Source organism: Camelina sativa, chromosome 3 (genome assembly GCF_030686135.1).
Source record: "Camelina sativa cultivar CO46 ecotype springtype chromosome 3, ASM3068613v1".
Lineage (NCBI taxonomy): Eukaryota > Viridiplantae > Streptophyta > Magnoliopsida > Brassicales > Brassicaceae > Camelina > Camelina sativa.
This window is the reverse complement of record NC_141882.1, coordinates 3,815,703-3,831,238: the sequence shown is the minus strand read 5'-3', so window position 1 is coordinate 3,831,238 and position 15,536 is coordinate 3,815,703. Positions and strand designations below refer to the sequence as shown.

The 15,536-nt window shown below is 36.8% G+C and overlaps 2 protein-coding genes across 2 annotated transcripts; both read right to left on the bottom strand.

Annotated features, from left to right (window-relative positions):
- Window positions 1–478: 478 nt before the first annotated feature.
- Window positions 479–4,012, bottom strand: LOC104768275 (receptor-like protein kinase 7). Its single transcript, XM_010492206.2, has 2 exons — window positions 1,214–4,012; window positions 479–1,133 (listed from the first exon to the last, which is right to left on the bottom strand). The coding sequence occupies exons 1-2, from the start codon at window positions 3,762–3,764 to the stop codon at window positions 760–762; spliced, it is 2,925 nt and encodes a 974-aa protein (XP_010490508.1). The 5' UTR covers window positions 3,765–4,012; the 3' UTR covers window positions 479–759.
- A 4,818-nt stretch (window positions 4,013–8,830) lies between these two features.
- LOC104768265 (sucrose transport protein SUC4) lies at window positions 8,831–12,748 on the bottom strand. Its single transcript, XM_087498166.1, has 6 exons — window positions 11,668–12,748; window positions 10,215–10,942; window positions 9,932–9,995; window positions 9,806–9,849; window positions 9,318–9,497; window positions 8,831–9,227 (listed from the first exon to the last, which is right to left on the bottom strand). The coding sequence occupies exons 1-5, from the start codon at window positions 12,212–12,214 to the stop codon at window positions 9,339–9,341; spliced, it is 1,542 nt and encodes a 513-aa protein (XP_087354292.1). The 5' UTR covers window positions 12,215–12,748; the 3' UTR covers window positions 8,831–9,227; window positions 9,318–9,338.
- Window positions 12,749–15,536: the final 2,788 nt, after the last annotated feature.

The following is a 15,536-nucleotide window of genomic DNA, read 5'->3' as shown; positions in this document are numbered from 1 at the left end:
ATCTAATAGAAAATTAGAAAAGTTAACTTTGAAGTGCCCAGATTTAGAAGTAAAATACAAATTTTAACGTTCGAAACAATGCAGATCAGAAGCATTATTGTCTGCTTGTGATTGTGAAGAATGAAGAAAATATACAAATCTCTTTTATTATATTGGTCGAAGTCGGCAACTATAAAAAGTTTTATATTGAGCACACGTACCACATGTTGACCAACTTTTATACTATATCACAAGGTATGATATTACTCTTTGATTTATTATTTATATCTATCCCCGCTTACGATAATAAAGTTTTCATTTCATCACACCAAGTATCCAATTTGGATTTGGCTTCGTTTCAGAATTTTTCTTTTCCTTTTTGAGTTTGAGAATGGCCTACAAAATTATAATAAAATAAAACCGAATCGATTAGGACTTATGTAGTATATCACAATTCTGTATGTACGAGTGAGTACCCCTATGTCGAAATGTGCACTTGTTTTAGCAAAGTATAGTGCATCTATTGTAAACACCATCAATTTCACATAATAGTTTTTGACTGACATACTGACATTCATTAACTAATTTGAAAACCTTAATACCAAAATTCTACAATTACAAGACATAGTTTACATCAGATCATTACATTACCTATGATTTCTTCATTAACCTGGAGTACTGGAATCACATTCTCCATCTAAACTCTTTACGTCGTCGTAATAACGTTTCTTTGTTACCAAAACAAACCCTAAAAAAGAGAGAATTTTGGTCCCTCAATCATCAACTTATTTCTTTGATCTTGACATCACTCTCTTTGCTTATAACAATCCCCATCAACCTGCACGGTTCAGCATCCTCTATCATCTGAACCACGCTCCTCATCGTCGGTCTTTGTCCAGGCAGTCTAGCGGTACAGAGGATCGCTATCCTTAGCAACTTGATCGCGTCTTCTTTATACATTTCTCCTAACTTCTTGTCCACAATCTCCATCACACTCTCTTTGCTCTTTAGATTGTTACTCACCCAGTTCACTATGTCTTTGCTCTCTCCATACTCTGCCTCTATCGGTTTTTTCCCTGTGACCAGCTCCATTAACACTACCCCGAAGCTATACACATCGCATTTCTCAGTCACTTTTGACGCGTATCCATACTCTGCAACAAGAATTTTTTAATGTTAAAATGTAAGACCATTGACAAAGCTGGTGATATAAGAGTTAGGTCTCTTTATTTACCTGGAGCTATGTAGCCATAGGTTCCCGCAACGACATGGGTAGAATCTGGACCGCCATTGCTGGCCTGAAGAATCTTGGCAAGACCGAAATCTGCTATCCTAGGTTTCAAGAACTCATCTAGCAATATGTTACTTGACTTAACGTCACGGTGAATCACCGGTTTCTCATACCCATGATGCAAGTACTCAAGCCCTTTCGCTGCACCAAGAGCAATATCATACCGTGTTTCCCAACCGAGGTTCGACTTCTTGCAAGAGTGAAGCATGTCCCATAAGCTCCCATTAGGTAAGTACTCATACACCAGCAAGCTCGAGTCATCGCTCGTAATGCTACAATAGAGTTTCACCACGTTTAAGTGCCGTATAGAGCTTAACGTTTGCACCTCTGTTTCAAACTCTTTCGATCTTCCTTCCCGTTCAGTGAGAATCGGCATAGCACTGCTGAAATTTTTCTGAGTACTACTACTACACCGTATGTGTTTGACCGCAACTTCTTTACCATCACCAAGTACTACTCTGTACACATCACCGCAACCTCCTCTACCGATCAAATTCTCTTCTTTGATCGAATCAATGATATCATCTTCGGTGAAACTCATCCTTCGGAAAGACTTTATACTCCAAGATTCGTGTTTAAGCGAACGACCTTCCTTCTTCTCGCTTTTCTTAAGGTACAAGAAAAACACAAGAGACGCAAGCAAGATCAGTGAGCCGAAAACTATACACAGCACGAATACGCGAGTGTCTCCATGCGATGTGGAAGGACTTATGCACCGGTTAAACGATTCGATCGTCATGCTGCATAGTCCAGGATTGCGGTTGAAGCTTCCCTTATATGAGGACAAACTCTGAGGGATACGACCTGATAATCTGTTGTTAGACAGATCAAGAAGGCTAAGCCTTAGAGACGACAAACTCTCAGGGATCATCCCAGAGAGCTTATTGTCCGAAAGATTCAAAGCGTTGAGCGTTGGAAGAGATCCAAGTGTGTGCGGGATTTCTCCTGATAACGAGTTTTGAGCCATGTTCATATCGCTGAGCATCGAACATGATCCGATAGAGTCAGGTATCTCACCGGAGAAGCTATTGCTCTGCATCTTGAGACTGCTAAGTCCCTTGAGTTTCCCAATTGAGTTTGGAATCTTCCCGGAGAAGAGATTGTTGTTAAGCTCAACCTTGGTTAGAGATACCGTGTCACCAATCTCTTCAGGTAGCTCATCAGACAACTTGTTGAACCCTAGATACAACGCTCCAAGCATTTTACCGTTCTTTATATCAGCAGTGATCGGACCTTCGAAGTTGTTCATGGCTATGTCGATGATCTCAAGCTTCGGTAAACCCCAAAGCCCCGCAGGAACAGTTCCGTTGAGGGAGTTTTCGCTAACTCTGAACCGTTGCAGAGTCAAACAGTTAGCGTACGAGTCAGGGATAGAGCCAGTGAGATTGTTCTGCAGAAGAAGCAGAGCTTTCATCTTCCCGTTCTTGCACATATCAGGAGGGATCAGTCCGGTTAGATAATTCTCAGACGCGTCGATGAAATCAAAATCAGAAAGCGAACCGAGTCCTTGAGGTAAAGAACCGGTTAACTTGTTTGTATAGAGAGAGAGGTTCACAAGATCCTTGAACTCGCCGAACTCGGGAGGAATCTCACCGGAGAATTCGTTTTCGAACATCTGAAGAGAAACGAGATTAGTCAAAGACCTGAGCTCCGATAAATCGCCGTGTAGAAGATTCGTGGAAGCATCTAAGCGAGTCAGGTTCTTCAAGTTTCCTAAACCGGTAGGGAGTTTTCCGGTTAAGGAGTTGTTGTAAAGCTCTAACTGCCGGAGATTAATAAGCTTCGTGATCTCCGGCGGAATCTCGCCGGTTAATTCGCTATCGGAAATCTCCAAATTCCGAAGCTCCGTCAAATCCCCGATCGCCGGCGGGATTTTCCCGGCGATGCTGCAGTTCGGCAAGTAGAGCGACGAGAGTTTGGTGAGAGAAACAATCTCCACGGGAAACTCCGACGTCGTATCGAAGGGATTGTCACCGATGCTCAAAACGACGAGACTCGTCGCGTTTCGTAGCGATCTCCACGGGAACTCGCCGGAGAAGGCGCTGTTGTTTAGATAAAGAAACTGTAACTGATTTAAAGACGAGAACTCAGGGAAAGCACCGGAGAACAGATTGTTCCCGAGATCCAAGTACTTGAGATTCTGGCAGTTTTTGAAATCACTCGGGGGGATGACTCCGGATAGTGAGTTGAATCCGAGTGAGAGCTTCTCGAGGCTATGAATCTCGCAGACGGAATCGAACGGAAAGTTTCCGGATAAGCCTCGACGAGAGAGATCAATCTCTGAAACGTTGCCGTTTGAATTACAGGTTACTCCGGTGAAGCGACACGGAGCGGTAACGGAGTTGAGTTTCCAGGAATCGAAGACGGCGAGGTTCGAATCGGAGAATGATGATTTGAGTTTGAGTAAGAGTTGGAGATCGTCTGAAGAAACGTAGGAGAAGAGAGAGATGACGAGGAAGGAGAAGAAGTTGAAGTTCCGCGAAGACGGTGACATGTTGGTGGTCGGAGAGAAGGAAGAGCGTGACGAAGGTGGTTTGAGTTAAACGGAATCTTGCTTTTTTTTTTTAATTCACATCGGAGTGATTTTGGTTAAGAGGAGAAGAAAGAGAGAGAGAGAGAGAGAGATGTTTGATAATGGCGGGCGCTTTAAACAAAGGCAAAGTTGTTCATCTTATCTGCTGCTATTAAATAAATAATTCAAAATTTTTGGCTTACCTTTGTAAATTGTATATAATCACTCTCACTTTGTTTGTTTTTAATTATATTATGGCGTCATTATTTTTATAATACGATGCTGATGTAATAATTATATTCGAATAAAGAAAAACTATAGCTAGGTGAATAATATTTTGTTTTATTTAGAAGGGACCCTTGATATAAACTATAATACTATTTAGTTTTCTAATTATACAGTAAAATGTGTGGAATAGTTTAGGAGAGTTTTTGATAGGTACTTGATAGTTGTTGATACTTGTTTTTTTATAGCATTTTTTTATAACTTTTTTTTGGTTTTCATTGACCATCCTATATAATAATTTTAGAAAACAAATATGTAGAATTCGTTAGAAAATGCACATACGAATTGAAACCATATTCCTGTCCAGAGTATTGACTAATCTTAAAAGAAAAATATAAACGTTATTGTGTTATAGATTATTTTAAACTATTGGCCTGCCTTACAAAGATACCTTACGTTATGGAGCTGTGGAAGTTTTATATTAATGTTATTGTACCTTCTTCATGTTGAAGCAACGGAACCTTGAACAAAAAACATTACATATACGAAATAACATTAGTCAAGTCTATAAAACCAAGAAACTAAACCAATTGAACCAATAAGTCAAGATCATATTATTTTGCAATGTATAGACTATTTCGTCTATACATATGGGATTCCCGTCTTTTGGTTTGTGGAATCTCCGGTTTACTACGGATTTCGTACGTTAATCTAGAAAGCTTGCAAGATCGTTTTGACTAGTCTTGTATTATGATTAACGCATATTATATATCTATGTCTTTTGTACTCAATCACTTTTGTAAGGATGAATAATAGTTCTACTGTGTTAGAATTATTATAGGATCAAACAAATTTTTAATTCTAGTTTCTCTCGAATAAGCTAAGTGTCATCCAAAAAATATAAGTGTGTAGCAGCGAGGTTTAATCAAAATCCATTTTTCTTAATTTACTTAAGATAATCGTCTTTTTATGAGACTACACTATATGGTAGCGGTAGGTTAGGTAGTTGTAGACTATATATTATGCAGCGCTATTTTTTGTGCTATATACTACTATTTTTTGTGCACGTCCGTGGTAAGAGTACAATAAAAAAAGTACTACTGCTACTGAATGATTGTGTAAATGAGTGACTGATAATTACATTTTTAATGTTCCCCTTACAATTTTCAAATTTTGCTTACAATTCTTTGAGCTGCATGTTAATATATATGTTATCAACGCATCACTACATACATATGTTGAACACTCTTGCTTTTTTATGGCACACGACTTGCAACTTGCTACCATATACTTTTTCCAATGGCATCACTATATATATATGTCTTAACTCTTAACTTTAAACAAATTACTTTTCTTGATTTTAAAAGGAAAGAAAAAAATGATTACCGAAGTAGCCAATCTTACATTAGTTATGGAGTAAGTAATACATATATATCGACTATAGAACTAATGATTAAAATTCTGCCGCTCCATAATTGCCATGTTCAAATTTGTTTGCGGACTCTTTTTCGGTGGACTCTTCTTTTTCCGACATAAAACAATAGAAAAATAAATATAATTAGAGTTTTCATTTATTTTACTTTCGTGAATTTGTTGCGAGTATTCCCATTTGTCATATTCGGATTAGGTGGAGACATTAATAATTGATTCCACGCCAGAAGACACTAGCTAGTGAGTCCAAAGCAAAAAACATGTATATATTTTTCAAACCTTTGAAAATTAGTAAGGAAAACATTTATTTGCTAGTGTTTGCCTTTGCAATTGTAGAATTCTAATGATCAAGTGACAGTGACGTATAACTAGAGATATAATATAGATGGTCTTTATTAAGCGTAAAACTATAGTTACAATAATAGATTGCTCTTAATTATAGTCTTAGGCTAGAGCCGCTAGACACTAAAAAAAGAGCCTATATAATAGAATAGAATAGCTGGCTTACGGGTTCCCTATATTAACAAGCGCAATCACAAAATAATCTAAACAAAAACACATAATTGATGTAAATGTGAACGTATCCATGGATCGTTGTTTGAAACAAAGATTAGTTAAGAGGAAAGAAAAATAACCACAATTTTTAAGTCTACAAGAGGTTGACCTTTGTTAATAGTTTTAAGTTTTAACAGTACCGTAACTATGTCAAAAGAAACCGTAAGTCTGTAACTATACGAATCTTTTTATGGTCAAATAGATTATACATAACTCGAATCTTTTCGAGTCTTCACAGTTTACTCGTCAAAAAAGCGTTCGAAGCTTCATGGAAAAAGAGGGCAGAAAAAATAAAGTTAGGCTATGAATGGTGACCATAAAAAGGTGCCGTTTTCAGTATTTTATCAAAAAACGCTTTCATGTTACCATTCATGTTTTTTTATGTTACGTTCTGCGTTTTTTGTAAAATAATGATGAAGCTATGCACAGATTTCTATAACTCACAAAAATAAAATTTGTGTTCACTTTCTACCCACACGTAAATAGGTGTGGTTTTTAGAAAACCGCTTCTACTGAATATTTCAATAAGAAAACTCATTTATATATGTATATATACATAAGTGTTAGAGTTTTTACTTTGTATATACGTTTGTCATCTATTTGTAAGCTAGTGTATGGTAATCGGTACGTCTAGAAAGAGTTTGTACGTACAAAAGATAACATATAATAATATTATACTAATGTATGGTTATTTTTTTTCCTAAAACTTTTTGTTGCTTGCATTATATGTTAACTTTTTTACAAACTCTTAAATATATTAAAATTCTTATATAACTATGTATTAAACTGTTTAGCAAATATTATTGAATAATTTTATTTTATTTCATATGTAAAACCGCATTTTTAATTTACATTATCCGCATTCTAAAAAACGCAGTTACCATTCGAAGTTAAGATGAAATAAGTTGTCCAATAATTGAAGCCTAAGGAGAAGACAATATAAATATTTGTAAATGATAGGGCAAGTGCATGCACATGAAGATAAAATGTACTTATCAACAAAATACAGGGTGGACTTCACTTAAAACTCTTCTTTTTGTGATATGAAAATCTTGAAAGATAAAAGCTAAATGTTTTGTTTCATACAAAAAGGTAATTACTTTATTTCTTTCAGCTAAAGCTAAAAAGGTTAGTTAAAGGAAAAAAAATAAACTCCCACTTATGTAAAATACGAAGGCGACAAGGGATGAATCAAATGGCCAACAGTGAATGCTTTCAACAACCCAATTCTTTATTTTTTGACAATATATATACAAAACAATCTAGAAATAACATAAAGTGGAGATTCATCTTTCTTTCGTCGTCAGGTGGATTTTATCACATTTTAGAATAGCAAATAGTATCAAATTAAAATGGGATTTTAATTTTCTACGCATCCAAAAATGTACTGCAGGCCAGAATAAAATTTAAGGCTCTCATATTAATTTATATTAAATCTTGCAAAATTAATTACAGTTATGCTTACGCAATTGAACCACATGAACTTCTGCTTCTCACGTGACTGTCGATGAATCAATCTTGAAGCTACTAAAATAGTTTCGCTTCAAGACTATAGGGTGAAGAGTGAAGAGTGAAGAGTACTAACTGAAACTCCTTCGAACCACATGATCAATATTTAAACAGTATGCTGAGAACGTTTCTAGATTAAATAATAGAGAAGGATTAAACAAGATTAGGATAGATAAAGACTTCAAAAAATCATTATCAAAAAGAAAAATTAGAAAAGATCGATCGTAGTGCAACGAGAGACTCTACCTCGAATCTATTGATTAAAAATGATAAATTTTTGTCATTCGTCTAGAAGCATGGGAGGTGTGAAAGCCGCCCTAATTGACTTTGGATAAGAGGTTCTTCAATATGAGTCGGTGAGTGACACCACGGTTTTTGTCCTTGTTTTATATCACTGATATGAGATAGGCTCTGTCCTCTCCGAATCCAACAGATTTTGAGGTCCCTTGTGCCCCCACACGTGTATTCTACTATACTTTTCCTTCTTATTTTTTTGGCATTACACCATAAGTACTGTTGTAATATTTTATCTAACCAAAGTTTAAGTTTTAATTATGACTAGTTTTTTCAGTTTTCTGTTTAAAGGTTATATATGTTTAAAATTGAACTCTTCGGATTTATATGCTCGAAAGCAGACTCTTCTAAACATTTTTTGGGAAGTCTATTTTAATCGACTACATACATATCATGCTAAGATTTTTAATTTCTTACAAAATTATATCGAATATGTTAAATATTGTATTCGCTAAATATTATGTTAAACCACCTAAAAATCACAACTTGGGACTCAAATATCTCTATCAATATTCAAACTGACACTTCAATTACCAAATCTTTGTTGTTTTCATTGTAAATCATGTCTTAACAGATCAAAAACGCTCACATCAAAAGAGGCTTTTGAAAGGAACTGCTAAGCAGTAACCAATAGTCCAAAGGAAACATTTGGAAGATAGCTAGATTAGAGAATATTAGGCCCGGTAGGAATAGTAGCAAATCCAAGATTTCTTTTTGAAAGGGATGTTTGAGATTGAAATTAGGGATATGCGATTGGGCTTATTCTTATGCATGTGGTGATTCTCAGTACCAGCTGAAGCTAATTATAGAGAGCTACGACCGTAATTAAGCAAAGAGACTACTCAGCTACGAAGTAATGGTTCCTTTCTACTTTTACTACATAGAGTATGCAAAGTTTTTGTATCTCAGGTTTCTTTATCAAAGTATATGTAAAGAAAATGAACTTTATAACAGTTACAGGGCCGAGAAAATTCATTGGCCTTTACAAACTCTCCGTTGCACACATAGAGTATGCAAAGTTTTTGTATCTCAGGTTTCTTTATCAAAGTATATGTAAAGAAAATGAACTTTATAACAGTTACAGGGCCGAGAAAATTCATTGGCCTTTACAAACTCTCCGTTGCACACAAGTTTTTACATTAATTTACAACAAAGAAACAGAGAAGATCCCGCGTAGGGACTTCCACGAGAAGGAGAGGTGTATATATATCTCACAAACTGAATGATGGTGTTATTTATTTCGTTGGTAACTTCTATGGCTTTTTCGTGGCCACAAGGATTATAATCCCAAAGTAGAGGTGATTAGGTCCTCGTCGCTGCAAATAAGTTAGTCACACGACATTGCATGGATTCGACAAGGATCACAGTAAGTGGTCCATCTCCCTGCCAATTTCCAGCACTCCCCTTAAGCGTTCGTCGCTTCAAGCTCATCTGTATTTTGCAATAACAGCTTTTATTAATAATTAAAAGACAACTTTTAAGTGCTTACTTACTTCTGTATAAGAATAGTAATGATTATACCTTATAACAAAAGAGAGGTTGTTATGGGAGAGGGATGGGCTTCTGAATCCTTGTTCGCGGAAGAGCCAAGATGGCTACAATTCCGCCAATGAAACCTGTAGCTGCTCCTACTGCAAGCGCAGGTGAATTCCCACCTCCAAACAGTTGATCCCATGGGCCACTGCCAACAGATATAATTACCTGCATACACATAATGATTGAACAACAGAAACTGAGTTTAATGCCAAAAACCATTACAAACACAGGGAAGGAAAATGCACCAATTGACAAATATAGAGAAAGTAACAGTGTCCTTTCATCACCGGCCATAAGGCCCACAAATAAAACAATGAAAAGACTACTAACGAAGCAAACCAAGCTGCTTTCACTTATGATTGTGGACTACCTTTGTATGATTTCTTGATGATCGAGACAGACACATATAAACAAGAACAGAAATTGACATGTAGCATCTTATAATGCAAAAAAGATGGTTGAACAACGCTTACCTGTGGGATAACTATAGCCAAATTAAGCACCCCCAAAGATAAACCTGCAACAAATAGAAATCTCATAAGAAACACCACTCATTTGTAAAATAAAAGCAGTGAGCATAGTATTAAATAGATGCATACCTTGACCGAGGCCCAAGGATTCAATACGTATGGAAATCAACGCATATGGGACACTATAAGTTATCTGCAGAAGAGTAACAATGGCATTAGTTACAACATAAGCACAAATAAACTCCACCATGTGGTTACAGATGAGCAGGAGATACATCAAAGTAATATATCATGATATCTCCAGCTTGGCGGCAATAGCCAAAAGGCATCAAAATATAAGATTAGCTGCAAACTATAAATTCTTTGTTTGGCACTGTATGTAACATGAAAGCAGAATTTCAAGAGTACTTACTGCCAATGGAATGCCCAGAACTGTAAAGATTAAGAGAGCAGCAAATACGATGCTGGCAGGTGGTTGTTCATGGCCAATGTAGCCAATGTGTGATGCAACAAATGAAGTGATAATCATTCCAAGAAAGCAAACAGCCATAATGATATTTGATATTCCCCAAACAAAACCAGCGCCCCACTTTCTGCAAAGTTTCTCCATGAGCACCGAAGTGATTCCAAGAACAACAGAATTCAACATCAAACCGAGTGCACCCATACTGACTCCTGCACTATAAGAAGTACCTATGTTCGGTTCACCGCCATAGATCTCTCGACCCATCCAATCAGTATCAAACAAAATAAATGGAAACCAACCAATCCATGTCAATGCTGTAACAAGCAAGATAATCCAAACATTTCCTGGAAAATATTTGAAAGTTCCTAATATTTCAGAAATAAAAGCTTCGTCTGTTCCACTAGTTTGCCCATGTGCTTCAGAAGCCAATGAAGCAAGAGGTACCTCATGAGCCGCTGTGATACTCAGGATCGTAGTTATTGCAATAAAGACGACATCTATGTAGAAGGCAGACTTGAGATTGGCACATTCCACATTGCATGCAACAGTCTTTGTGAAAGTGAAGATCTTGTACCAACCATTATATGATCCAGTAGCATAGCCAAGAATATTTCCAATAGCCATAAAGAGGGAGAAGTAGCCATTTGCCACTCGAGTTCTGCGATTATCATTTTCTGAAAAGAAAAGATTGGACAAGAGTTAAATCACAACAGAGCGTTTATTTTCATACCATGATGACTTAATTACAAAACAATCACCAAAATAATCGTGCAACCACAAGCAAGGTTGCCCAAAACAAGATTGGATTTTTTTATGGCAAGTCTTAAGTACATGCAAAATCTCAAACGCTGGCATATATCCTTTTTTACAGTTTTTAGGTAGTGTTTTCAACTTACAGTTTCTTAACTCATCAACCACCCCAAAAGCTCAAATATGCAGAGATCCAAGAATTGAATCCATTCACTATATGTACCTAATCTAAGATTAACTTCACTATAATTTACACAAACTCACCAAACGTGTTCAAATCCTAACACCCCTACCTATGGACCACTTACTTCATCAAACTGTGGTCTTCCTAAGGTAAAAATCCCAAATTTTAAAAGAAATCAGAGTCCATAAACTCAATCTAGGATTCAATTCACAAGAAGTGAGAAAAAAAAACAAACAAAGTTTAGGTGACTCAAGACGATAAGCCACCGACAAAGAAACAAAGAAGGGGCCTTTTGATTGTAAGGAGGAGACAAATTCGGTAATTACAAGATACCCAATTGTGTCTAAAAATCACAAATTTGTACACTTTCATGTTTTGCATGTGAGTACACGAGAACCCCCAAATTCACGAGGTTGTTGAAATCATTCAAATACGAGAAATCAACATAAAAGTAAGAAACTTTACCAGTAAGATCGGCGAGGAGAGCTCGACAAGGACCTTGAGTCATGTTATTAGCAACATCAAGGATCCAAAACCCTAAAACAAAAGCCACAATCGCTCTGGGCCTAATCTCCCCTTCTGTATCCCCAAATGCCCATCCTATATCCGCCGCGTGACCTATAACCAAAACAGAGACAGCAATCGCGGCAGCTCCGGCGACAATAAAGGGTCTCCGGCGACCGTACTTGCTAGTGCACCTGTCGCTGCTATGCCCAACAAGGGGTTGAACGAACATACCAGAGAGAGGACCGCAGAGCCAAATCACACTAGCCCAAGCGTGTGGGATACCTAGCTCCTGGACGTAAGGCGTGAGCAGAGAAAGCTGAAGCGCCCACCCGAATTGAATCCCGCACGCGACTGAAGCCACACGGAGAAGCACACGCTTCGATACTTTTGATCGAGGAGGAGCTACAGCAACGGGGCGAGAAGAAGGGTTGTTAGAGGGCCGAGGTGCTGGTGGACGGTTGCGAGTGGCTTTGTGGCGGCGATCTTGATCGGAAGTAGTAGCCATTTTTGGAAGCTTTCGACCACCGTTCTAACAACACTGATTCGTGTGGCTTTGAGAGAAAGTACAATGATGGCAAAGACGAAGATGTTGTAAGACTACCATTGGACTCCTGTGTGGTCTATTTTGAGAATCTTACCTTTTTTTAATATAAACTTGAGTGCGTATTTTTTAAGTGTTTTAAATTGTTGGGGGCTTTTTTGTAAATTTTCAAAACAGTCGGCACGTAAAAAGAGGTTATATATATATATAGTGGAAGGTTTTGTTTCTGTATGGATAAAAAAATACGGTTTTTATGTTACTATGAAATCATTAGTCGTCACTTTGACACTTTCTGTTGGATCACGGGGAAAAGTAGTTTCACATACGTAAGCTTTTTCAAAAAGAGACGTCGATAAAACTATATCAATATGCAACCTTTGTTGTCTTAAGAGTTTTTTTTATCACAGTAAAGGGAAACAGAAAGAAGTATGATAGTATCTTATGTAGTAATTATGCAATAGAAATTATTTGTTTGCTTTGGAGAAGTGTGTATTACACAAGGAATGATTTTGTTTATATTTATATTTATAAACGAAGTACAATAATGCATGCATAAATATGGTATATAGATATCCCCACTACAATTTAATGTATTTAATGCAATATTCGTGTGGTTGTTACTCGAATAGTCGAATATATGATGTCAGTCTGTCAGCTTTCATTCTTCCAAATAATGTTACATAGGTTTAAATAGTATAGAGAACTCTACCTTCAAAAAAACTAATACACGTAACTTAATTTTATCAAACCGAAACCAGCTAATAAAGTTAAGACGGTTTTCGGGTCCATTTTGGGGGTCGAAAAAGATTGAGCTCGAGATGAAAAAGACATTATTTATTGTTTGTTATACAAGTGGCCAATGTTAGCCCGTAAACATATGGCACGGAATGGTGCCATATTTGATATTTTCTATGTAGAAGAACTAGAACCATCCCCAACCCCCCCCCCCCCCCCCCGCCCCCACTTTAAAGTAGCATCTTCTTTTATGATTACTATTTAGGCCTAATCATGTATTAGCTTTTATCTAAGTATTATAACTTTTAATCAAGGAAGCGGACAACATCTTCTTATATTAGGTGGTAAATAGGGTAGGTAAACCTGTCTTTGTGTTGTTCAATCTTTTGTTTTTAGTAATCAAATATTTTGCCAGTTAATTATTAGGTTGGAATGGTCGGATAGTAGCAACATTTTTATCCCATTTTCATGGCTTTTTCGTAGTTGCGTCGGCCGACTCATATTTTCAGCTGTATTCCGTATGAATGATGATTGTAGCGGTTTGGAAAATTGGACAACGTACCTTCCTTTTCGTTCAATATCTTGACAAAACAAGGTGAAGGATATTTACGTGAGTGAAGAATCTGTAATTGAGGCCCAATAGTTGTCTCGTGGATTTAACCCAAATAAGGAAAACAAAAACAACCCAAATAAGGAAAACAAAAAAACCCAAATAAGGAAAACAAAAACATAGACATGAAGGCCTGTTTCTCTTCTCAATGATTATTTATATTCACAGAACCGCCATAGAGAGAAACCAAAAAAAAGGATGGAAAAAAAAACGAGAGAGTAGAAGGCCGCAAAAGAAACACGGTCAGTGACGAAAACGTGGCCGCGTAAGCAACGAGTTCAAAAGGATTCGCGTCCGTGCGTCGCATAGTCAACAACAAGTGCCACCTCCATCTTTCTTTTCTTTTTTTCTTCTTTCAAAAACGTGTTTTTATTTTATTTTTTATTTTGGTTTAATGTTAAGATTTCATTCTAAAACGTGTTTTCTCAGTTGTCTCTTCTCTTCTTTTCGTCTATATTTACATGTAAACTTTCATGTACTACTTATTTTATCTTTGTTTAGAAAAATAGGAATTTTTTTTTGTTGTAAGAAAACAAAACACTCTAGTCACTAAACTATAAGAAATTAGATAATTTATCATTTTATGAACACATATATAAAGTCTGAAAGAGAATGTTTAGGGGTTTACAAACGTGTGTATTTTATATTCATAACTTAAATCTTTATATTTATCTTAAAAAAAAAATCAGTATTCTTAATTTTTTTTTTAATTTAATGATCAAACCCCATATACTAAGTTATCGGAGATGATTTTCTTCGAGAGAGAGCCAATTAGGTTCCGACGAACTTACATGGAAAAAACAGAAACCTCGTGCTCTTGCACATTTCGCAAGTTTATCAGCACAAATATTATCCTCTCGAGAAATATATCTAATACTAAAGTTAACAAATCTATCTCTGAAATGAATAAAATTCTTCAATTCTGATGAGAAGGTCGGCTAATCTTCAATATTAGACGTCATTGTTAGGAGGTCTAAGCAATCCGTAGCAAAGAGAGCTTTATCTAAGTTCAAGGCCAGAAGGCACTCCATAGCCCAAACAAGGGTGTCTAACTCCGTATGTAAGGGGGATAGGCTTCTACGCGAACCTTTAAGCCCCATGTGCAAGAATCTAGCTCCAAAAGAAGCAATCCAGCCGTGTCCACTCCTATCCACCTCTGCGTGTCAAGATCCATCTATAAAACATACAAGGCAATCTTGTGGGATTTGGGTCGATATGCCCGCTTCTACTAACCCTGATGGTATGTCTCTATTATTTGCTTTTCTCCAAATTTCTTCTTTTTGGATGGCTTTCTCTAGAGTATCTTGCGGAGATTCGGATATATTTTCAAAAACTTTCTTGTTTCTTGCCTTCCAAATGTACCACATCATCCAAGGGAACGTCATCAATTTTTGATCACTTGCACCAAAATCTCTACCACACCCATATAGAAAATCGAAGTTGCTATGTAGGGAAGATGAAGGGAACACCATAGGATGGGAAGGGATTGTCGATAAGGCCCATACTTGACGTGCAGGGGACATTCAAATAAGATATGATTTATAGTTTCCTCCTCCGCTCCACATCTAGGACAACCTTTAACTCTACCAACATGGCGATAATGCAGGCGTTGACATGTAGCCAAGCATCTAATCACACATTACCACACGAAATGCTTAAGCTTTCGTGATGTTTTTAACTTCCATGCTTACGCCTTAAGTGTTGTAACACTTGGCTCTTAAAAAGGAAGGTCGCAAACAGAGCGAAAATAGCTCTCGCGGCTTCGTACCCAGACTTAACAATATAATTCCCAAACTTCTTTAAGATTCAAGAATAACCATTCTTTGAAACAATTAAACTCGGTTTAATTCCTAAAAGGCAATTTTTTTCGAGGGGGAAAGTTCTCGAAGACATCCTTTATTTGAGTGGGTGATTGAGAAATATGGTTTGCTCTACGGCTCT

Coding starts and splice junctions, on each gene's coding strand:
- LOC104768275 (XM_010492206.2), bottom strand. CDS start 3,764: ATGTCACCGTCTTCGCGGAACTTCAACTTCTTCTCCTTCCTCGTCATC. Junction 1,134..1,213: donor CTATGGCTACATAGCTCCAG/GTAAATAAAGAG, acceptor TTCTTGTTGCAG/AGTATGGATACGCGTCAAAA.
- LOC104768265 (XM_087498166.1), bottom strand. CDS start 12,214: ATGGCTACTACTTCCGATCAAGATCGCCGCCACAAAGCCACTCGCAAC. Junction 9,996..10,214: donor TTCTGGGCATTCCATTGGCA/GTAAGTACTCTT, acceptor ACTCTTCTGCAG/ATAACTTATAGTGTCCCATA. Junction 9,850..9,931: donor ATCCTTGGGCCTCGGTCAAG/GTATGCATCTAT, acceptor TATTTGTTGCAG/GTTTATCTTTGGGGGTGCTT.